The following is a 25,685-nucleotide window of genomic DNA, read 5'->3' as shown; positions in this document are numbered from 1 at the left end:
CTCGCTTTACCAAACGTGACTGCATGATTTGATAGATACCGGCGCTATCCGTTGTCAATGTTTCCAGTCCCATCATATGGTCGATAGACGTACGTTGTTGAGTATTTCACACGTCAAACTGAGCATCATCCTTATGCTACTGAATAGCTTACCAGCGCATCTACTGAATACAATTTCCCCCCTGCCCACACCAAGTGGGAGCTACCGAAAGTGTCATAACAAAGTATAGGACCTATTTACAATAAGCCGCGTGGGACTAGAGTAGTATCAACATATAGGATGAGGGAGACGCATTAGCCGCGTACCTCGTTGACAGCTCCGGCTAATTCATGGCGATAAAATAAAGCGCACGCAACCCTGGCGAATCGGGGGTGCATCGTTGGGTTAATAAACCAACATATCATTTTTTTTTAACATATTATATTTATTAACTATTGTCACTTCTCGGTGGGGGTCCTCCTGAAAATCATAAGATGGGGAGTGGGGGTAAAGAAAATAAAATCTTCGTAGTTTGTGTTTGTGGAGGAAATTCCATGCTCTTTTAAAAATTTCAATAACACCTTTGATCGCTTGCTCGTAATCTGTATAATTTTTGATTGGTATTTAAATTACTAAACCATATTTTATGATTAACAAACGGATTTTAAATAATATGAGAGATTTTTTTACGTTTTCCTAAAGAATCCCTGCTCATCATTACGATCATGGGTTTATGATTGCCGTTCATACTTTTCAAAAGTATTTTCCAATTTTATCTACTTCAAACTTTTTCATAGACTACACAATAAGAATATTTCATAGATTTCTGTAAAGCTGGCGCTTTTGAATTAAAATTTATATGGGGATATTGGTTGAAATCATGCTTGGCATATACACTTTTGGTCACGAACTGCTCATTTGCTAATAACTTTGTACACAGTTGACGAGACTTAGCTATTTTTGACGCTGTAGATAGAATAGAGCTTCAGCTTGTTATAGATACGTAAAGAAAAGTTGAGTTTAATTCTAGTAATAAATTGTATTTGTTTTTGCGTTGTAAAACATAAGTGAGAAAGGCTCGCTGCACATCTTGGACTTTAAGTGTAAACATTCATTGGTGTTGATTCTATCAAATACATTAAAGAAAAACAAATTTCAACAACTGAGTGAAAAGTTATTAACAAATGAGAAGTTGGTGTGTACAACTGTGCATATGCCAAGCATGGTAGAAATGTATGGAGAAATAATATTCCTTCACAAACTAGATGAATCACAGAATTTCAGCACACGTTTTAAACTATAAAGGAAAACTTTGCTGAAGACATCCTCATGATTCAAGGTGGTATTATGGAGGTTTTAATTAAGTATGTGCATTCTGGTGGTATATTGCAATAAAATACAGGCATTTATGCAACGTATCAACTAAATTACAACTAAAAATAATAATCCATATTTTCCACAGGCCAAGATCCAGGTTCGTGTCGATGCGATAACCGCTCGTTGAATATTTCAGCTTTTTTGACGTTACACGTGCTGGCGCTTTTGGTTTAATGTTCATATAGTAGAAATTTTCATATACAAAATGATCATATACATTCAAAAGCGAATAGCTCAATAAAACTAACTGGATTCATGATGTAATCTACAGCAAAGTTATTACTCATGAACTGAACTACAATTTTTGAAAATCTGAATCAAAGCGAGAATAAGGAAACTTTTTTAAGATCGATCGAGTGTAGGAGTGTCATTTTTTCATGTATTTGATCCAAATTCCCCATACAAAATTCAAACTAAAAGCGTCAGCTCATCTTAGAAATAAATGAGCGAAAACTTTCAGATAATGGTTTTCTCACCTAGAATTAGAACTTTTATTTTTGTGAGCCAACAAAATCGCAATCGAACTTCTCCGGGCGATCGTAGTAGGCCACGCTGCAAAATTGACGTGTTTAGCTTTTGCAGCTGTGTTTTTTTCGAGTTAATTTTTTTTTTCATTTTATGAACTATTCAAACGCGTTTGATGTTTCAATTAAGTAAAAAGTAAGATTTCAAACGTGTTTTTAGTGTTCGAGATTCAGGCAAAAAGCTTCAACCATGTGTCCTAGTCAAGGGGAACCAATTAAAAAAAAATAAGTTTTTAAGTACCCTGTTGTGTTTATTGAGGAGAAGGCGTTATTTCTCGAAGGAAATACTCCGGAACCGATTCGCTTGAAAAATGGATACCTCTAGAGTGCGTGAAAAACCGTGAATTACATTGAGTGATGTGGTTCAGTGTCGAAAAATAAGATGATAAGTTGAGTAACTTTTCCGATTTATATAAAAGGATTTTGGATTTAACTTGTTGGGCATTTTATAATATTGCTGTTGGAACAAATCGTTCTATCCATTTTATAAGCTTTAATATACCATTACATAACAACTTGAAGACTTAATACGACATGGCATCGTTTGCTAGTTGTTGCAGTGGGTATGTTGGATTTTACAGGTACCCGGTTCAAGCTTCAGTTGACGGGGGTGGCTCTTCGTTTCCTTCAACTACTGAATAGATTGTACGAATAAGGTCGTCTGGCCGAAACAAAAACAATTATGCAAAGTTTCATGCAAATCGGGGAAGGACGCATCCAATCGATTCGTCATTTGGCGTGGAACTGTTCATATTTACTCGTTAACTGTATATCTGAAGGAGTTTGAATAAAAAAATTAATGAAATGTCGTTGAAAATTCAACCACAGGTAAATTTTTGCAGCTGAGAATTTCAATTATTTTGTTATGCCTGCTCATAAAATGTGTAACATGCGATATTTACAATATATTTTTTTAACAATTTCCTAGGAAGTATTCCATAGTATCTTCAGAGTTAAGTTCAAATTGTCAAAGGTTTTGTATTTTGAAAAAAAACGCAATTAAATATAAATAAAGGGTGTCCCACAACAAATTGCATCAACGCTGTAGAAAATTACTTATTGGGTAATTTCTCTTGAAAATATGGGTAGAAGTAGTTAAGAGTGTATTGTTTACACTTTATTTTTATCGATGTCAGTTTTTCGAAAGTTGGAAAAATGGCGTCACCCGAAAAGCAACGTCGCGAATTGATTTTGGCCGGCGCCGGTGGTGTAGTGGTAAGCGTGACTGCTTTCTACCACCCCAATGGGTCTGGGTTCAATCCCAGCCGAGGTCGGTGGGATTTTTCTGAGGCATAAAAATCTCTGGTCACGTCATCCTTCGGAAGGGAAGTAAAGCCGTTGGTCCCGGCCCATGTGTGTTGTGAATGGGTGTGATATCCTACGCAGGTGTGGAAGCTGCCTTCCTGCACATTCGATTGTCGTCAATGAATGGCAATCGATGTCCGTCGGTGATTGGCACTAGTTTGCGGAACAGAGACCGACGTTAAATAAAGGAAAGAAGAAGAAGAAGAATTGATTTTGCGCAGCACCTGGAAAATCCTCAACTCTCTCATCGGGACATCGGAAAACAACTCGGAATCGTGCAGTCAACGGTATGTCGTGTGATTAAACGTTACTACGAAACTCTGAGCATCGAACGGAAGGAGGAATGCGGTCAGAATGGATGTTCTATTAGTGATCAGGATCACAAGTGTGTCGTGAAAGCGTTTAAGCGGAATCCCAATACTTCGGTTAGGGATGTGGCCAAAAAGTTGAATCTGTCCAAGTCTTTCGTTCAGAGAGCCAAGGACCGGGTGGGACTTCATACCTACAAAGTACAGAAGGCTCCAAATCGTGACGAACGACAGAATGCGGTGTGTAAGACACGGGCCCGGAAACTGTATACCCAGATGCTGACAAAGCCTCATTGTCTCATCATGGATGATGAGACCTACCTCTTCACCGCCGAGTACTAGTTTGATTTTTCGGAGGAAGTAAGGAAGCAGAAACTTTCAAAGTTGGCCAAGAAATACATGATTTGGCAAGCGATCTGCTAATGTGGCACATGGAGTGCGCCGTTTGTGACTACTGGGACTGTAAACGGGGAGATCTACCTCAAGGAGTGTCTTCAGAAGCGGAGCAACACGAGGGCTCTACGATCTTCTGGCCCGATCTAGCTTCGTGCCACTATTCAAATGTTGTCCTGGATTGCACGAAGCCAACGAGGTCACTTTAGTAACCAAGGACATGAACCCCCCCACCGCACCGGAACTTAGGCCCAACGAAAAATACTGGGCTATTGTGAAGCAGGTACTACGGAAGCTTCCCAAGGAGGTCAAATCGGAGGAAGACATGAAGAAAAAGAGGGTTTCCGTACCGAAGAAGCTGCAGCCAGTTGTTGTACAAAACCTAATGAGTGGAGTTAAGCGTAAGGTGCGAGCGTATGGTTATGATATTGAAGTTGAATGAAATAAATATGCCAAAAGCTTACTAATGGGTTATATTTTATTATCTGAAAGTTTGAAAAGGATCTGTCAACTACAAGAAACGAAAATCAATTATCTTATTTATGTGTTTCACTTATACATTTTTGCCAAAACATCAGTCTTATACATACCATAAGACAAACCACATAGGTCCTATAAGAATGCATAAAAGGTATGTGTGACCGCTTATACATTTCACTTGACACATGAGCTTCATTAACTTTTTGCAAGGCGTCTGCTTATTAGTTGACTTATACATTTTATGAATAATCAGCAATAGAAATTTGCCAAAAGGTGTAAGGAGATTTCTATCCGTGTAGGTAATTTTCTACAGGGTTTTTTCCGTGATGCAATTTGATATGGGACACCCTTTACACCGGTTTTGACAGACACCAAACGCCTAAAACGCACAAACGCAAGACTTCAACTACAGAAACCATTTTAAACCTTCACATTCTCATCGTGCCACCCCTCGTCAATCGTGAGCCCGTCAGTACTGATGACTACACCTGTGTGACACTACTGGTAGTAAAACCGCTCAAGATAGGCCAATAAATTAGTTCGACTACTGTGACATGCTCTATACGAGTTGTGAGAGCAAACACATCTGTAAACTGGTTGATTGCCTTCCACAAGGTGGCCAGCAGCGGTGGCGCTAAAATGCCGAGCGACACTTTCGAATGATGAACTAGGCACCGACGGACGCGGTGACTTGACTAAGAAACCATACCGACATTAATGGGGCCAGTTCAAGGTGTGAGGCGACTCCCTGCTAGTGCGAACCCACTTAAGTATCCCGAGTCCCATTAGGAGTGTTCTCACAAGAATGCCATTATTCTTTTGCGTGCTCCCCTGCTCGGTAAAAGGTGTAATAAACTAAAAATACACGCTGCTTTATTACCTTGCTCCTGAGTGAGAGAACGAAGTGGAACGATGACGGCCTTGTTCTAAGCCGCGTGGAAATATCTTGTAAACATAAATCTTCCAGATGGACCTCCATGCGTGAGGCGTGTTCGATCGAGAATTGACGAACTAATAGAGACAAGTTCTAGCCGTGGGTTCCAAGGTTATCGCTGATGTTTTTGACGAGCTGACGAGTTAAGTCTTGCAAATATGTCTCCAAACATCGGCTGACTTCCATACCAAGCGATTCACCCAGCACCATCAACCCTTCTCCCAAGTCCAATAACCATAAACATCGCCCATCTGTTCCACAGAAAAACCCGTAATTACCGCAGCAATTTGCTCCTTTTTCTGTTTCAATCCCTTCGACGAATGCCATAAATTTCAGCACCATTGTTCCAACGATTGCATTAATTCCGCACGCTATTATTATTTCGCATAAAAAGAGAGCGAATGCACCGAATCGGGTCCGGAATCAGTACCAAGTGCGAATTTATCGTTATAAACAATGATTATTACGACCCGGGTGCTTATTGTTGTTCTTTACGGGATCTCCTGGCGGGTTTGTAGTGTTGACCGCCGCTGGCAGTGTTATTAAATTGTGACCATAACCGGAAGCGGACCAGAATTGATTTTTCCACCTCCCACCAGCTGGCTAGAATTCATGGCACTGATTGTTGTTCAAAGAGGTCGCTGGCTGCAGAGTCAATCGATGTGATCGATACCATATGCGCGGTATGCAAAACCATCGCAATTTCCGCACCACGGGAAAATGTAAATAACCTGTGCATTGTAGTAGTTTTCCCGTGTATGTTCAACGTGATTGAAAGGGACTTTTTTTTTATTTTGCTGGGTACTTCATTCTGTTGTCAAATTTACTGGCTATTGGCAATGGAGTTTCACCATTATAAAAAGTCCTTTTCAGATATCGGACATCCCAATATAGCAAATTATCGATGCCTGATTCGATATAATCATGGAGTTGATATCTGAGTATAATTCACCGATTACCAACCGTATTATTTTAAATTTATTATACACCCAACCCGCGGTCTTATTTTCTTTTTTTCTGATGTTCAAATAAAACCAAGTTTGATGCAACTAGTATAAAAAATAACGAAAAACAATTAAAGAAAAATGTAGTATATACAGAAATTGTCTATCTTCTGTACAGAAAAATAAATTTGGAAATGTATTGTAGACACGTCATTTTTATAGGAGTAGCACATTGAGGCCTAAAGACTATTTAATAGAGATTTAAAACCAACTCTACAGTGCATTTTTTTTGTAGGTTCATGGTGTGTTATATGCGTCTAAAAACCCTGAAATCCTGCCAAGGGGCATTTCATTTACATTTAATTGATAGTTGAAGATGCTAATTTCAAATAACAGACTGTAGTGGTAATTTTTATACGATAGATGGAGTAGATGAAAGCATAGAGTTGATAGTTCCGTTAGAGTACGGCAGTGTGAAGATTGCATATAGATATTAGAATAGCGAGCTAGAACAACTTTTAAGGAAAGTACAAATCGGTTTTTTCATCTCTCTTTACCAAACTCCCCCTTTGGAGAGGGATGGTGAGGGGGGTCCCCCCCCCCGCCACCACTGGCAAAATTTAATTGATGGTAGTAGCCAGAGAGAACAGAGGGGCAAGGCAAATGCCCCATCTAATCTACTAACAAAATCATTTTTCAGAATTTAGAAAAACAAAAATATGAGTAGATAACTACCAAACAAAATGTTGGGATTTTCTTCAGGGGAAAAAATATGGAAGAAGATCATCTCAGCTTTGAAATAAAGCCAAGAAATCACCTTCCAAATTGTCTATCCGAAGGCTCGGCGATGTTCGAATTGTAGTCAATGTAATTTATTTGACACTGAATGCCGAAAATAACAAACATTCATTTTGAAAATAAATCCCATAAATGATCATAGATTTCGTATTTGAAAAATAAATCAAGGGCACTGGAAAAATGTTCATGGCTCTTGGATGGATCTTACAGGAAGACATTTTCAGGGAATTTTGATGAGAATTATGATAATTCCAAAAGCATACTGTAGAGAACTCCTAGGAAGCTGTAGAAATAATTCTTAAGTATTTTCGTGCAGAACTCCAAGCTTATTATGAAAGCAATGCGAGGAGAAAATTCCAATGGAATTAGAGTAAATGACGGCTTCGGCAATATGTTTAACTACTATCATCAGGGGGTAAATTAAATTGTTGAGTGCTTGATACATCATGCTTTAGAGCATCGTTTGGCAAAACATTAACACTCTTGGACATAATTAACCGCCTGACGACATTAGATTAAGATGTTACCGAAGCCGTCATTTACCCTATGACTAGAATTATATGACAATTCTGAGGAGAATTCCACAGAGATTGTAACCAGGAGAACTCAATCGAAAATTCCGAGTAGAATTTCAGAGGAACCCTAAGCAGAATTGAAAGTAAATTTTGGAGATCATTTAAAAGACATTTAACACCGTCTTCAACACTAGACGGACAAGATACAACACCCAGTAGACCAGTAGGGAAATCTTCGGGTTGCGAAAAGTTCCACCGGCTGGAGCGGGAATCGAAACCTCACTTCGTGACACTCACAATACGGCTGACCACAAAGCCAACATTATTCCATAGAAACTGTAATGAAAATTCGGGCGGTTGCTTCGCCCTGCAATGGAACCTATTCGGACTACGGGCCAACATTAACGAGCTAAAACTCCTCATCGCCGACCATGAGCCCTCTATTGTAGCGCTTGTGTTACAACTAGACTTCGTCGGAAGGAACTACACGACCCTCATGGAATCGAACAGCGACACCACTGGCAACACGGGATATACCTTGCTATCCGGGAAGGTATACCTTTCGAGTGCGTGCAAATCGATACCACTTTACAACTCGTAGCTGCACGTAGATGCGTTGATGCGATTCAGATAACAGCAGTATCCATCTACATACCATCGAGTGCAGTCCAGGGTAGTCAGGCCGCACTGAATGAGTTGTTCGGTTATTTTTCTGGGCGACTTCAACGCGCACCATCTCGCTTGGGGATCACATCCATCGACCGCTCTCGGCAGATTCATTGCTGAAAAAACTCTGGACTAACAATAGTGATTCTTAACAATGGCTCCCTTACTCGCATCGACCTGGCTACATGTAACACTTAAGCAATCGCCCTGAAGTTCTGCTTCAAGTATCTGGTACATATGTTCAGTTGGCGAACCCATTCGAACACATTCAACAGCGACCACTTTCCGATAACGGTGTCCATTGGGTGGTCGTCTTCGCGAACGACGCGACAAAAATGCCTCTACGAACAAGCCGACTGGTCGTTATATGAAAGCATCACAGCCGAAAGTATTCGATCAGATGTCGAGTGGGACGTCAACAGTTTCACCGAGATGATCATCGACGCAGCGACTAAATCCATACCACGGACCAGAAGTCGTGTAGGACCAAAAGCGTACCACGGTGGTGCCCCGATGTAAAGGCGGTAATTCGACGACGAAGAAATTTTTTAAAATCCCTGCGACGTCTACGACTTTTCGACCCAGACCAACACGAAGCATTTGCACAGGCTATTAACCAAGCGAAAAATCAATCGTGGGAAAACTTCGTAGCGAAAATCTCGCCGAATAACACCACCACCAATTTGTCGAGAAAGGTTAATGCTCTGCGAGGCAGTCGACAATAACGCACCGTAGTGCTCAAGCGAGCAGATGGATTCACGGACAAGCCCGAAGAAGTAGTGGAGGAATTAGCGAAATGCTATAGTAGAAGATCAGCAACCTCTAGCTACTCTCCATCTTTTCAGACAGCAGCCAAACGAGAATCCATAGATCTCTCATCAAACACCGACGATGTCTACCACATCGATATCACCCTTAACGAACTCCTGTAGGCCCTCGGCAAAGGGCGAGGTGCCTCGACAGGTCCCGACTGAATTGGGTATCCGTTCAAAGTCTGCCACTGTCCGCAAAAATGACGCTTGTTGAGCTTCTTAACAGAATCTGAGACGAGGATGTGTTTCCCGTTAGCTGGTGGAATGCTGTCGTCGTCCCCATCCCAAAACCGTACTGCCACGACATGATGCCTACCGTCCAGTCTCGCTCACCAGTTCCATGGCGAAGCTGTGCGAGCGGATTCTCAATCGTCGATTGACCACCGAACTAGAGACGAGTGGACGGCTTGACAAACGTCAGCCGTGGCACTGATAAATATTTTGCCGAGTTGGAAAGATCGCTGCCAACTCAAGATGAACACTGCCTGATAGCCACCTTGGACCTGACGAAGGCATACGATACCACGTGACACGCGAAACGGAGTTCTGCGGACACTAAAACCATGACGATTACGTGGACGGATGTTGAACATGCTGCAAAATTTCCATAGGAGCATAGGAGCACCACCGCACAGTGCACAGTGGTCCAGAATGCAGATTTAGGTGGAATGATATGTTTTGAGCCTGAAATTGAAACTTTAGACTAAAAGTCTCTTCTACAAAGTTGTTCCTTATAGTTACGCCCTCATTTTTATGACAATGAATTCTAGGGTGGTTTCTATTATCATTAAAATCAAAAATCTAACTTTTTTGTTTGAATAAATTAAGGTATACATTCTTCGGCAAAGTTATAGCTGAGCTAATTTCAAGCAACTTTGTTTAGAATAACTTTTTTGTATCTCTTAAATTGGCCGATTTAGAGCTATTTTCTTGAATTGAGTTAGGGTGGCTCTTAAAAAAACAGTTTTTTTTTTCTCTAGCAAAGGTGTCTTCAGATAACTTTTAGATCTTAAGAAGGCGCAAATTCCCTAATTTGAGAACCACCCTGATGTTTGCAAACACCAAAAGAAGGGAATTTTTAAGAACAAAAACTTCTTCCAAGACTTTAAATGTCCAAATATCTAAACACATGTACTAGCTCATTTTATATAAATTTGTCATTAGAGTGGTCCTATAAAATCCATCTTTTGTCAATAACTTTTTTATTTGAAATTTCTCATGACAGTTATCTTCTAGAGAATTTTAAAACTCTTTAAGGCAAATGTTTGATAGCTGAATTTGTTGCCTGTATCTCTTCTAATAAAAAAGATATACCCAAATATAGTAAAAAATATGAATAAATTCAAATTGATTTTATACGAGTTTAATAAATAATATACCTCCATTTTTTCATATTATTGAGAATAACATACGCCCTTTTAAATGCGGTAAAAAACTTCTTTTTTTTTTTGTTTGTTCCAACCAGAGATATTAACATTTGAAAAGTGCATATTTTTAGTATAAAAACATCAATAACTCTTGATCCGAGAAAGATATTGACAAGCTTTGTGGAGCAAAAATTTGCGCCTTCTTAAGATCTAAAAGTTATCTGAAGACATCTTGGCTGAGAAATTCGAAATAAGAAAACTAGAGCAAAAAAACTGTTTTTTTAAGAGCCACCCTAACTCAATTCAAGAAAATAGCTCTAAATAGGCCAATTTAAGAGATAAAAAAGTTAGAGTTTTGATTTTAATGATAATAGGAGCCACCCTAGAATTCATTGTCATAAAAATGAGGGCCTAACTATAAGGAACAACTATGTAGGAGAGACTTTTAGACTAAAGTTTCAATTTCAGGCTCAAAACATATCATTCCACCTAAATCTGCATTCTGGACCACTGTGCAGGGGTTCCAAGGGTATCAAAACACGCACTTTTTTATTTACGCTGAAATGGTTCATTAAAGGTACTAGGTGTCTTCTGAGAAGTTTCTCGGGTTACAACATTCCTTCTTATGGTAACAGAAAATTAAAGATTAATCCACCTAAAAGTAAGATGCAAAATTTATTTTTTCAATATAATAAGATACAAAATAATTGTGTTCGGCAAAGCTGTAGGAAACATTATTGTGAACAACTTTGCTGAAGACTATAACTTTCTAGCTCTTATGACTGCTGAGATATAAAGGTTTTTTTGTGGAGACATCGTTAAAATCAGTTTTGTATCTGTAACTTTTTCTACGGTATTTCTACATGTCTGGCATGTTGTACAAAGATGTTAAAATTATTAAATTACATATCTTTTCAGAAGACTGCAAATTGCTACCATTAATATTTGAAAAGTTATTTACATTTTTCGGTTGAAAATTACCCAACTTCCAATAACAATAGCTTCTAAACGGGCAAAAACGAGCAAGCCATTCATTAAGCAATTGGAAGTACAAGAAAATGCAATAAAATGGTGAAGAAACCAGACCGCCCCCACTTGACCCTTAACCAAAATACTTGCATTCAAACTTGTCACTTTTCAGAATTTGAAATGACGATTTTGTGAAACCACGGGACTGCTATCGAGTAGGTGTGAAAAGAGACATACAAATGGATAACCAAGCAACCTGGGTTATTTCAAAATGGGTTAATCAAAACGCTATTATTATTGGAAGTTGGGTAATTTTCAACCAAAAAATTTAAATAACTTTTCAAGTATTGATGGTAGCAATTTTCAGTCTTCTGAAAAGATATGTAATTTAATATTTCTAACATCTTTATACAGCATGCCAGACATGTAGAAATATTGTAGAAAAAGTTACAGATACAAAACTGATTTTAACGATGTCTCCACAAAAAAAAACCTTTATATATCAGAAGTTATAAGAGCTAGAAAGTTATAGTCTTCATCAAAGTTGTTCACAATAATGTTCCCTACAGCTTTGCCCAGCACAATTATTTTGTATCTTATTATGTTAAAAAAAAATTTTGCATCTCGCTTTTAGGTGGATTAATCTTTAATTTTCTTTTACCATAAGAAGGAGTGTTGTAACCCGAGAAACTTCTCAGAAGACACCTAGTACCTTTAATTAACCATTTCAGCGTAAATAAAAACGCGCGTGTTTTGATACCCTTGGCACCACTGTGCACCGCAAAAACCAGCTGTAAAATGGAGTACCACAGGGTTCTGTCCTATCAGTGACGCTATTTCTCGTCGCGATGCAGCCTATCTTCCGGGTAATACCGGGAGGAGTCGACATTCTCTTGTACGCGGACGACATCCTTCTCGTGGTACGAGAAGCAAAAAATGAAGGCCTACATCGTGAACTGCAGGCCGCCGTCAAAGCTGTCGACAAGTGGACGGAAAGCTGGAGTGGAAAGCTGATATGGTGACAGCTACAAAGTCGTACATCTTATTGCAGGTCGAATGCACGTCGAAATCCTGCACGTAACATCGTGATAGACCGAGTATCCATCCCGAAGACAAACCGTTCATCCTGGGTATAACCCTCGACCGAATTCCGAGCTTCAAACCTCATGGTGAATAAAGCGTGCGAACCTCGGTTACGAATCCTTCAGATGATCGATGCCAAACTTCCGCGTGACGATCGAAAATCGCTACTGCAGGTGGGATCAGCCCTAGTGACCGCGTACAGAATTGGAGCAGATACTCGAGGAGGACCAGTAACCCTGCAGAACCTCGCCCCAGCCTACAATAAAATGGTTTCGCTTCCGGAGCCATCGTCAATAGCCCAATAGAATCGATCACGGCTGAAGCGGGAGCCTTACCGTTCAAACTGCTAGCAGCACAAACCATAGCGCGGATTGCTATTCGTATACTAGCGAAGGATCGTAACAACAACAACCTCCCTCTTATTCTATGAGCATACCCAAATAAAAATATTGAATTTACTATCTTCTTGAAGAAAGCTTATGATTCAAACTATTATAACCAGATTTAAAGCTAAACTATCTCATAAACCGTAATAAAACCTTCTTACAACACTTACAAATTCAATTTTGCCCACCCTACAAGATGTTGTCAAGACTTCTATTAATACTGGTAGGTTTTATTCAACGGTGCGAAATAGAAAGATTTAGATATGATTAAATAATAAAAAACATAAATTATTTTGATACAAAATGACCGACAGAGTTTCAGTTAGCTAGCTAATCATTAATTTTGCAGTATTCTGTGTAAAAAACAAAGCTTTGATCGATACAATATTTACATTGGATATTCAATCGTGTAAGTATGGTGACGATCTTTTGCATGCAAAAGCATCACCAAATCACCATTAATTTTTTATTGACTTGGTTAAAATAATAACAAGCAAACGGCGCCGGTGGTGTAGTGGTAAGCGTGATTATCTCTCACCCCAGTAGGCCTGGGTTCAATCCCAGTCGGCGCCGCCGGGATGTTCTGAGGCATAACATCTCTGATCACGCCTTCCTTCGGATGGGAAGTAAAGCCGTTGGTCCCCGGTTCATGAGTTGATGGGTCGATAGGTAGGGTCCAGGTGTGGGAGCTGCCTTCCTGGCACGTCGGTACCATTGGTGCTCAGCACGGAAAACAAGATCGACGGAAAAAACAAACCAAAGGAAAAAAAAATAACAAGTGAACTTAGTATCAAACAAGATCAATTATTCTCAAATAAAATTATTTTGCGCTATACAAAACTATTCACTCTCCATTAAACCAACTTTAAAAATAATTGGTTTTATTCGAGGTTTTATCGAAATCTTGTATCCTTAGTAATCGACTTATTCTTCAAAATACCGTTCAATTCAACGACAAACGGATTCAAAAAAGCATTCAGATCTGTTAGTTTATTTTTTCCGCTATACCAATAATCAACGGTTGCACATAAGGCATTTCAAGGACATTGAATATAATTGGCCAAAATTCGTCTTTTGAGCTTTTATACACTGGTAATCCATCCAAATTTATGTTGATTGATATTGAACATGATTTGTCAATATCCGAAAAGAGTTGTGAGGGACATTTTCTGATACCATGATGCAAATATTGGCCATCTCCACTAGGTAGAACAGAAACTTCAAAACAAAACAAAGTGTTTGGTAAACGACCGCTTAAGATTTTTAGCAAATCTTTTAGAGCACTTTGTTTGATGTTATGAAGAATTGGCCAGTTTTTAATCGCTGTCGAAAAAACTTCATTTTTATCGCCTTCGTCCTCGAGCTCCTCTTCAGATTCCATCGGTTCATCATGGAACTCTTTCACTGATTCCAGCGGTTCATCCTCAAACATTTGCCGCTCGTCGGAATGATTATCGAGTAAGCTTGAAGATTCTGTAGCTTCCCGTGCTGGTGATGATCTACGAATTCTTTCATTAGGATTCTCGTTATGATGGCTGCAACTTTCTGATGCAATGTTGGGTATATGCTCACATCCGTTTTTGTTTCCGGAGGAGTTCAATACTTTTTTTATAACTTGCGTAAATCAATGTATTCTTCAATGAGTTTTATACAGCACTTATGAAGTAGATTTATTGCCATTATAAATCATATCGTCAGATAACATCCTCAAGTGCATCATAAGAGTTGTTATATGCATAAATATTCTCAAGTAAAACGATGTTTTAGTTGTGTTCTCCAAGGGATTCTCTAGGATATAAAACCGCAACTTACATAAAACCAATATTACTCAATCAAAACCGCCTTAAATGCATGTTATATTTTCAATTCTTATCGAAATCAACTATAAAACCTGAATAAATCAAATTAGCTTTGGGAATGTTACTTGGGATAGGATCACCTCAATGAGCTGACAAACTAAGCGCTCCCGCTGTCGATCAACTTGTGCGGCAGACCGATCGTCCGTAGCACATACGAAAACCATCAATCATGTGGACGTCAAAATATGTATACGAGCCGGCGATCCACTATAGAAAGTCCGCCCGGTAGTGGAACAACTACTGTCGACCCGCTTCCACCGATCAGCCGTCGTCTACACCGATGGATCCAACCGGTGTACGCCATGAAGATGGCTGTTACTACCCCGAACATAACGAACTAATTAGTAATTCTTACAGTCTCTGCAAGCTATCTTCAAGCCATAGAAGCGGGAACATCTAAGCACCCGTGGATTCAGGAAGTGGAGCAAACAAATCCGTTCGTTTCTGCTGGATACTTCCACGGAAACAACGAAGCTTATCGGTTAGCAAACATAGCGAGAACACAACCTTCCATTGGTGTACCAATCCCATGCGTTGAGAAAGGTGATGCAAAGAATACGGCAACGATGGAGCGACCAATGGTTCGCGTCCACAGACTCCAAGAGAGGTCAAAGACGACACGCACAAGTGGATGGAACGGGGAAGCACTTTCGACCGTGTGTGCTAAAACGGCTAACCCATATGTTCTTATAGAAGAAAGAAGCCCGCCCAGTTGTTTTGGATCGGTTTTTTAATGTGCGACACGTGTTTCTGCTGTGCAAAAACTACGAGAGTCAACGACAAGATAACGAAATTTGTACAGCAAGCTTACGAGATGCTCTAGGAAAATCTTAGGAGCAAACTGGGTTACTTCCACTCACTTCGCTATAAAAAAAGTTTTCCGGAATTATGGAATCATTGGATGCTATAATGATATTTTGTCCTTGTGAGATACAAAAAGAGGTTGAGAAGAATGTATTTGACACATAAAACCTGTCAATTCCGCTTTCAGTGCATCACAATCAGCGAATTTATGACTCGTGAACGTTCACTCAGAGTGAGCGCTCATAAATCGTAAAATCGCTGATTGTGACGCACTGAAAGCAATAATGACAGGTTTTATGTGTCAAACACATAGTTAACAACATTTTCTTGGAACTTACAAGTACTAATTATCATTATAATATCTAATGATTTCATAATTCCAAAAAACATTTTTTATAGCAAGTGAGTGGAAGCAACCTTGGGAGCAAACCACCAATTTGCTGAATTCTCTACGTCAAACTGGACTGTACCGAAAAATTTAAAGGATGCATAGAAAAAAGGAGCAACGAGAAGCAGATAACGGAGTAAGAAAGGAAAGAAGAATGTGAACAGGTGGAAAAAAACCAGATGAAGATCAAAGAAAGTGGACTAAGCTGGAGAAAATTGATACGGTTATGTTAAGACGGTGAAGCTAATGAAGAAGACAAAGCGGATAGTGGACTGTAGAATAAGGAGAAACAACGTGAATTTTGCCGAAGTAGAAGCAGAAGAAGATAAAGAGAATAATTTTGATTGAGCGAAGCATCAGCCAAAGGTGGAACGGAAAACGAAGCGGAAGAAGACGAAGATGATCAAATAGATAAAGTGGGAAATAGCGAAATTAGGAAGACGACGCCGAAGGAAAATTGGATAAATCATGAAGACGTAGAACAGGAAAACAAGGCAATGGAAATAAGGAAGGATGAAGAAAGAAGATGATGAGGTGATACAGAAAAATAAACAGAAGTATGTAGAGCAAAAAGAAGAAGATAGATTAAAGAGTGAATGTAGAAGAATACCAACAAGCAACAAAAGATCAGATAGCAGAAAAAGTGAAGAAGATACAAGAAGATGAAGATAATACGCAGCCGATTAAGCAAAATAGGGAGATGAAGAAGACCTATCAATAGGATGTCAAGATAAGTGAAATGAAAAATAATTATCACAATGAATAAATGAATATGACATGAATGCATGCATGCATGTAAAATTTCAATAATAATTAAACAAAAAAGTAGTGTAAATGTCGCCCATGTATCAAGTCGAATGACTGATAGAAGAAATTTGATTTTTTTTTTTAAATTCTTTATTATAGAGATTTTTAACCGTAGGCTAGTTCATTTCTTATAAATTTGATTGTGTTCTCTCCTTAAAACTAACTTTTCACGATATTGACAGATGTAGATAACTCCGCCGGTGTTTTGTAGTCTTTTTGTTGCAATTTCCAACAGAAGTCACCATTTGCCACCGGACTATGATTTATTTAAAAAAATAAAAATATGCCAATTTGGATGAAAATTTACAATATCTCCGAAGATACAAAGAATATCGGATGATTGTCCTGTACAAAAATGTGTATTTGAACAAGAAAAACAACTAATTAGAACATGACAGGTACGTAAAATTTACATGGAAACTGTGACAGTTGAAAATAGATTGTTTAGGGATCGCCCTTAAAAAGAACGTTTTTGATTTTATTACAATTGGCATCACTTGTTCATGTTCCTAATCCCTAAAATATCCCCTTTCCTTCGTCAACGTGAATTACAAACTATGAAAATTGCGTTGCATGTGTTTTTCTTTAGAAAATATTGCTATTTGGTATAGATGTGCCAGTCATGGCTATCGGAGAGAGTGATTGCATTTAGATCAAAAGTGCATGAGAAACATGCAAGTACTTTCGCGGATTACCTGAAGTTGCAAAAGTGAAGGCATGATCAAATACAAGCATACATAACACTCTTAAAATGTTCATCGAAATAGTTTTTAACGGTCAATTTAAATGTTTCTTAGTTGGTAGTACCGGCACTTGTAGCGCACACAATCAATTCCCTTGCGTTTGACGTTTACACACTACAGCCATCTGTTGAGTGTATTGCCCATCACAGTGTATACGACAGATGACGGTAGGGTATCTGTTTGTCTGTGATATAACATTGAGGTAACGTTAGGATAAAATCAAAATATTGAGAAATTTAACGCATTTTTTCAGAAATACTTCACTTCACCGATGAACCATTCTGAAGGCCATATGAATACCCAAGTAACCATATAGTCGCAATATAGCTTATATAGTCTTACTTTGCTTGAGCATGAGCATGGTTAGTTGGGGAATCTGATGCAACTGTGACGTCTTGAAACTGATCACTTTCGTATTTCTTTCATTCTCTTTTCGCACACGGAGCGCTCGGTGGACCAGCGACTTTGGACGTGAGCCTCGTACAAGATCATTATGGCAATTCAGTGACAGATGGTGGACATGAAACCGACTACACCAACCAGCGAGGAAGGAGTCAACATCGATCCAGGAACGGAAATTAATGTGGATTTATCTCAGTCGGAAAACAAGAAAAACCCTGAAAAGGCGGAATCATGTTAGAACCAACCAAGGACGATCTACGGAAGGAAATTGCCTGTGAAGTACGGAATGAAATACGGAGCGTTAGAGAAAAAGTCCAAGGGATTCCAAAGGAAGCAATTAACGACGGTAGAAGAGCAGAATATGGTGAGAGCTGTCCAAATTATTGTTTACAAATTAAATATCAAAATTAAACTAAATACATGCCAGAGTTGAAAAGAATATTTTCGAACCTGGAAGTGTGTATGTATAACCAATATCCATTTGATAACGGTGATGCATACATGCATGACTTATTGTGAGTGAAAGTAACCTCGGAATGGTCGTGACTCTCTAGACATTCTGAAATGGGTCACTGGATCTGCAATAGAGCTATCACCTTCTAACTCCAGGACTAAAGCTATCTACAATGACCATAAATGCGACATTGTAGAGAGAGTTCTTCCATAATAACACTGCCGGCCAGTGGGGGTTAGAGGGAATACACACACACACCAGTCATGGCTATTGGAGTTCCAAAGTCATAATGGTCATACGGGAATTCCATAGGTAATAATGGGAACACATCTTAACCCTTTCGTGCCGACCCCACACAAGTGTTTAAGTGATGTTTGCAAAACAACTTCTTCGTATTTCACGTGGTTTGAATCCTCCGATTTAAAACGGTAAACAAGTAGATGGATGGAAGCTATTCCCTTGCTGTCATAGTTGTTAATTGAATTTACATTCAAAATAATGTTTGTTTCAAAATGTACTTTTTATCCCGCTACGAAAGGGTTAAGGCCAGGCGCCGCCCATTGGTACGGCGACGATAACCAAGGTTGCTTCGGCTCCCTACAATATAAAACATGTTTTTCGGAAATCAATAAATGTTATAATGATATTTTGTACATGTAAGTTACAAATATAGGTTGACAGGTTTTATGTGTCTAATACATACCGTATTTGACACATAAAATCTATCAATTTCTCTTTCAGAGAGTCAAAATCAGTGCTTATATTATTCCATTTATAAATTACCAATAAGCCTACTCTATTATCTCCCTACAGTGCTCAAAACTGCCGACCACCAGCGGTTCATCATCAACGGTGACTTCACCATATCGTTGAGTGGTTTCTACCTGGGTGCAGGAACTACCTTCGAGTACCGCCGGGTGGATGGCCTCAACAATGGCACCGTCAGCAGTTTTCGCAAGATCGAAGGTGTCACCGAGTGGGTTACTGCTCCAGGTCCGACCAACGAAGCCGTCGAGCTGTATGTTCTCTCCCAGCAGCCGAACCCCGGTATCAAGTACGAATATCTCATGCCGATCAATACAAACCCGAACTTGGAGCAGGAATCTAGCGAGGACAACCGAGTTGATGGTATGTAAATTGTACGATTGCACGAATCGATCCATTTGACTGATTAAAAATTTCTCCCTAAAGTAGCCTTATCCAACGACATAACGGAAAAGGCCAGCTTCCGTGTACCGAAGCAACGAACAATCTTGAATAATACTCTGCCATCGAGTACATCGAAGCCGCTCCGCAAGCGGAAGTTCCTTTGGAAGGTGGTTGGTTTCAGTGCTTGTAGCAAGTCCTGCGGAGGAGGGATTCAGCAACCGATCATCAAGTGCGTCCGTGAGGCACCTACTCGAGTATTTTCACCGAAGCGTTGCGCTCATCTAGCCCAACCGGTTTTGAACGAACATCTACTACGGTGCAATACGCAACCATGTCCGGCGTACTGGAAACTATCCGAATGGAGTGAATGTGATTGCGAGCACATGACCACGGACAACGAGGCTTACAAAACCAGAGAAGTCAAATGCGTCCAGGAGCTGATTTCCGGTATTGTGATTCAGGTCAACAGTGGAGCTTGTATGGAAGAGCAACCACCAGCTAACGAGAAATGTGACTGCACGAAACATTCGAAGCCACCGCAAATGGAAGCTCATCAGCGAAAGCCTACCGTGGTAAATCATCATCATCATCACCATAATAATCACCATAACGGACACAATACCCAAAATGATATGCAAATCACTAACGGATATGGACGTACCAGTTTGGACGCTAGCAGAATCAACCAACAGGTGGAAGCGAAGAAGACGGGAGTTTGGATAACTGCCGATTGGAGTGAACGCTGCTCGGCAACTTGTGGAGTAGGACTGCAAACCAGGTCAATATTCTGCGACCGAAGTGCATCAACGAATGCCGAACGATGTGATCTACGGTTCACTCCTGATACGACCAGGGAGTGTACCAGTAATCGAGCTTGCGAATACGGCGAATGGTTCGCCGGACCTTGGGGATTGGTAAGTTCCGTTTGATATTGTTGATTCAAAATGAATAGCTAATTTGTGCTTATTTTCAACAGTGTTCCGGTGACTGTTTCAACCTGACCAGATCAAGAACAGTACTGTGCATCCGAAATGACAACTTTGCCACCGATTCTGAATGTAACGATAACGAGCGACCCGTGTCGATGGAAACCTGCGACACTGAAGCGATTGATGATTGCAAACCAAGATGGCATTACTCGGAGTGGAGCGAGGTAACTTTTTAAATTCAATTTGACAATGAAGAACGGTGATTTGGAGCTTACCATGTTTTCTTTTGCTTCACAGTGCACCAAAACATGCGACAGTGGAAATCAGCGCAGAGTGGTCAAGTGTCTCGAGTTCAACCTACGTGATAAGGTCATGCAGGAGTCAGCCAGTTGTCGCTATGCAGACCGTCCTATGGCATACCGAGTTTGTAACGAAGAGCCCTGCCCTTCGACGACGACCTCCAGCACAACTATGGCGGCCTCTATGGAGTCCTATGTTGAACCTCGAGTTGACATGATACAGAACGACGGCACTTGTCGGGACGACTTCCCGAACTGTAGCATAGTTCTCAAAGCGAAACTGTGCAGCTATGCGTACTACAGCCAGGCTTGCTGCCAGACGTGCCGAAATCGATCAAACGAGCTGTATTAGTTGGATTCTAGCACCAAGTCCGGTAGCCAAGCAGAGTGAATACTTAGTGAATTTAGGAGTTTAGTTTGAGTTTAAGTTATTTTTCTTAGCTGGTAGGAAATCACCTGTTTTGTGAACAAGTATCTTATTTAACGTTTATTGTTCGCACAATTACCGTTCCGTTTAAACTTCTTCCAGAATCTGGTACAATAATCAAAACTACTCTCAACTACTTTTTGTACAACAGAGCATATGCAGATTTAATTTAGTTTGCGTTGGAGAGAATATTTATCTATACATGTAGACGCTAGGCAAAACTAAGTTTAGGAAATCGAAATGACTGTGAAGAGTTCAAGCAAAAATGTCACGTTTTGAATTCACGTGAATTCAAAGTATCAAAGTACATAAAATCGAAGATTCAATCTTTTCATGTTTTCTCCCCCACATAACTTCCCACGACACAAAACTGTAAATGTTATAAGAAAAAGAGCAGAATCCCAGCCGGTTCACACAAGGATGTCATTATCTCTGCCATGTTCGAACCCTAGCGGGTAATGTATTGACCGACCGAGGATGGAGGAAGCTGAAAAAACGAACATAAATCTCACCGTAGAGTGTAAGTGCCATTTTACAATGTGTACCATTTTAAGATTACTAGAAAAGGGAAGTAAATTCGATTCTCTCGTTGTACAATTTCAAGGCAGACTAATAGTAGATGTTGAGGAACATAACCCTTCCACACCACGGGATGAGGAGCATACAGATCGAACATTGGAACTAACTAAATTTAATGGAGTATCCACCCCCCCCGCCCCCCCCTCCTCACAAAGAGTGTGTACTAATGTCGTTTGTTAGTGAAGAGATACATCAAACGTAGTTTGTTCAGAGAAGAGAGAACCTGTTGTTTTAAGAGGATAAAATCGCTAAGGCAATTAGATTGATCAGAACGTTTACATAAATCACTTGAATCAAGCCTGTGTATACTTTGTTTTTACTACGGAAAGAAATTTTTTTTCACCATCATTGTTCACGCCTGATACCATCGTTTTTTTTTTTTTTTTTAAATGCGTTTATTTTTCCAGGCTCATTTGCCGTAGCTTTGCGGAGCCGATATTCATCGTTTGGGTACAAAATTACTTAAAACTAACGTTAGTAAAGCGGGGGCCGATTACTCGCGGCTTTCTCGAGGTTAGGGGTAACAAATTGTAACAAACGGGTGGCAGGGTAGGGATTGAGAACACAAGGTTTTTTAGAGCAATGTGCTCTTGATCTAGAACTAAGCGACATACTGGAAAAAAAGACAAACATGGGGGTACACCGATGGAGACCTAGCAACTTGAGAGAACACAAGATGACACTAACTACTAAATCCTCAGATCGATCCGTTTTAAAAACACATAAATTAAATTAAAATTTTCGAGATCTCGGCTCGCCAAGATGTCTCTAACGGGCCGCATAGGTTGTTTTCCTCGGGCCCTGAGGGATGCGGATAACTCGGATCTAGCAACACAATGTAGGGTGCATGCCCAAGTAACAATTCTGGTTTTATGAGGGTTCTGTAGACCATGATTTAGACTTGTAGAATGCTACAAAACCGCGATAAAACCTGCAATGTTACTTGGGTGACCAAAGCACGTGGTCGATATCGTGATAACCACTACCACAAGCGCACAAATTGCTGCCTGCGAGCCCGATTCGGAAGAAATGCGAGTCTAACGAGTAGTGATTAGACATGAGCCTTGACATGACTCGTATAAAGTCACGGCTCATGTCCAATCCTTTGAACCATGGCTTGTTCGACACCTGTGGGAGAATAGAATGTAACCATCTTCCCAGATCACTCTCATTCCATTTTTGTTGCCAGTTGGTGAGGACGTGCTGACGGGTAATTGAAAAAAATTCCGCAAAGGCGATTTGTCGATCAAAAATATCGCCTTCCATAGCGCCCACCTTAGCTAGCGAGTCCGCTTTCTCATTGCCCGGAATTGAGCAATGAGATGGGACCCAAACTAAGGTGATAGTATAGGAGCAGTTAGATAAAGTACTCAATTTAGCTCGGATTTCGGTCAGGAAATACGAGGAGTGCTTCATCGGCCTCATTGATCGAATAGCCTCCAACGAGCTAAGGCTATCAGTAAAAATAAAATAGTGATCAGATGGTAGTGAGGCAATTTGCTCTACTGCGTAAAATATGGCTGCTAGTTCCGCAACGTATACGGAACAGGGTTTTTGCAGTTGATATGAGGCGCTATGAAATTCGTTGAATACTCCGAATCCAGTGGAAGCGTTTATAGTTGACCCATCTGTGAAAAAACTCTTATTGTTACTAACATGGTGGTACTTGTTTGCAAAAATTAAGGGAACAACCATCGACCGATGGTGATCTGGTATTCCACGGATTTCTTGCAACATGGTCAGATCAAAATTTACAGAGGAACTATAAAAGTCTTGGAGGCAAACACGAGAGGAATTGAATGAAGAAGAGCCAATCTCCAGCGTCATGTAATCGTAATAGAGACTCATGAATCTTGTTTGAGGATTTCTGTCGAGCAGCTTCTCAAAGTTTTCTATTACCAATCGGTTCATTACTTCACAACGGATAAGAAACCGGAAGGACAGTTCCGCGAAACGATCTGTCAGTGGGAGAACACCCGCGAGTACTTCGAGGCTCATCGTATGCGTCGAGTGCATACAGCCAAGCGCGATTCGGAGGCAACGGTATTGAACCCGTTGCAGCTTCAGGATATGTGTTTTCGCCGCGGATTGAAAGCAGAAGCTTCCGTACTCTAGAACCGACAAGATGGTTGTTCGGTACAACCTGATCAGATCTTCCGGGTGTGCTCCCCACCAAGTTCCAGTGATTGTACAAAGAAAATTGATTCTTTGTTGGCATTTTTGTTTCACATACGCAATATGTTTTCCCCATGTGCTTTTGGAATCGAACCAGACACCTAAATACTTGAAAGATATACTTTGAGTGATTGTTCTACCCTTTAGTTGAAGCTGTAACTGTGCAGGATGATGCTTCCTAGAAAAAACAACCAACTCAGTTTTCTCCGGAGAGAATTCGATACCCAGCTTCATAGCCCAAGTAGAAAAATTGTCTAAGGTATCTTGCAATGGTCCTTGCAGGTCCGGTGCACTTGGCCCTATAACGGATACAACGCCGTCATCTGCAAGCTGCCTTAGCGAGCAATTTTCATCAAGACAACCATCAATGTCTTTTACATAAAAATTATAAAGAAGGGGGCTTAAACATGAGCCCTGGGGGAGACCCATGTAACTAATTCGTGAAGTTGTCGAGTTTCCATGAGAGAAGCTCATATATTTCTCAGACAACAAGTTGCTCAAATAGTTGTTCATAATTGGTGAAAGCCCACTATCGTGGAGTTTATCCGAAAGGACATCGATACAAACAGAATCAAAAGCCCCCTTAATGTCCAAGAAAACTGAACCCATTTGCTGTTTTTGCGCATAGGCCAGTTGAATTTCAGTTGAAAGCAACGCAAGACAGTCGCTCGTTCCCTTGCCTCTCCGAAATCCAAATTGCGTATCTGAAAGTAAACCAATCGACTCGACCCATTTGTCTAGACGAAAAAGAATCATTTTCTCCAACAATTTCCGTATACAGGACAGCATCGCGATGGGACGGTACGAATTATAATCCGACGCGGGTTTACCGGGTTTTTGAATGGCGATAACTCTTACTTGCCTCCAGTCATCCGGAACAATGTTGTGCTCAAGAAATTGATTGAATAAGTTCAACAAGCGTCTCTTCGTGACGTCTGGGAGATTTTTGAGCAAGTTGAACTTGATTCTATCCATTCCTGGAGCTGAGTTGTTACATGAAAGGAGAGCAAGTGAGAATTCCACCATCGAAAACGGGGAATCTATTTCGTTATTACCCGACAGACGATCACGAACGTTGGTTTGGACCGGTACCGAATCCGGGCAAACTTTCCGCGCGAAGCTGAAAATCCATCTGTCCGAGTACTCCTTGTCTTCATTAATCGGTGATGACGCGTTTCGCATTCTCCTGCCGACATTCCAGAGTGTTCTCATGGAAGTCTCTCGCGACAAACCATCGACGAACCGACGCCAGTAACCGCGTTTTTTTGCTTTAATTAAGTCCTTAAAGGTTTCTTCGAGGTCGGTGTACCGCTCGAAATCCCCGACCTTACCGTGTTTGCGGAAGCGTTTAAACGCGGCGGACTTCTCGCTGTTCGCGGCGGTGCAATCCTTATCCCACCACGGGGTGGGAGGTCGCTTGCGGACGGAAACACCCGGAACACGTTTCGTCTGTGCTCGCAGCGCACAATCGATGATGACACGCGCGAGAAAGGAGTACTCGTCCAGCGGAGGAAGTACGTCAACCGATTGACTGGCATCAAGAACCGCGGTCGCGAATTTTCGCCAGTCAATGTTTTTCGTAAGATCGTACGCGATGTCGACCGAGCGAGTAGAAGATGAACCATTGGTAATAGAAATTTTGATTGGCAAATGGTCACTACCGTAGGGATCTTGAATTACTTTCCACGAGCAATCCAACGATAGTGAACTCGAACAAAGTGAGAGGTCTAATCTGCTTATTTTTGCTGGAGGTTTGGCTACTCGTGTTGCTTCCCCGGTGTTCAGAATTGTCATTTTGAAGAAGTTGCACATGTCGTATATCAAGGTTGA

The 25,685-nt window shown here is 40.5% G+C and overlaps 1 protein-coding gene across 4 annotated transcripts in view; it reads left to right on the top strand.

The window, feature by feature from the left end:
• The window catches only part of loh (lonely heart), a 190,959-nt gene extending 168,982 nt beyond the window's left edge, over positions 1-21,977 (top strand). For 3 of the 4 annotated variants that reach the window (XM_065235145.1, XM_065235147.1, XM_065235146.1), the window contains exons 4-7: positions 19,111-19,425; positions 19,489-20,360; positions 20,423-20,599; positions 20,673-21,977. In XM_065235145.1, coding sequence (XP_065091217.1) covers positions 19,111-19,425; positions 19,489-20,360; positions 20,423-20,599; positions 20,673-21,026 — 1,718 coding nt within the window. In that variant the 3' untranslated portion in view covers positions 21,027-21,977. The remainder of the gene's footprint in view (positions 1-19,110; positions 19,426-19,488; positions 20,361-20,422; positions 20,600-20,672) is intronic. The other variant, XM_065235148.1, reaches the window with a different exon arrangement.
• The last annotated feature ends 3,708 nt before the right edge of the window (positions 21,978-25,685 follow it).

The sequence above is a fragment of the Ochlerotatus camptorhynchus genome, unplaced genomic scaffold (assembly GCF_037179485.1).
Source record: "Ochlerotatus camptorhynchus isolate MF236.1 unplaced genomic scaffold, CSIRO-AGI_Acam_v1.1 ptg000462l, whole genome shotgun sequence".
Taxonomy (NCBI): domain Eukaryota; kingdom Metazoa; phylum Arthropoda; class Insecta; order Diptera; family Culicidae; genus Ochlerotatus; species Ochlerotatus camptorhynchus.
The sequence above is the reverse complement of the archived record's forward strand: the minus strand, read 5'-3'. Positions and strand labels throughout refer to the sequence as shown.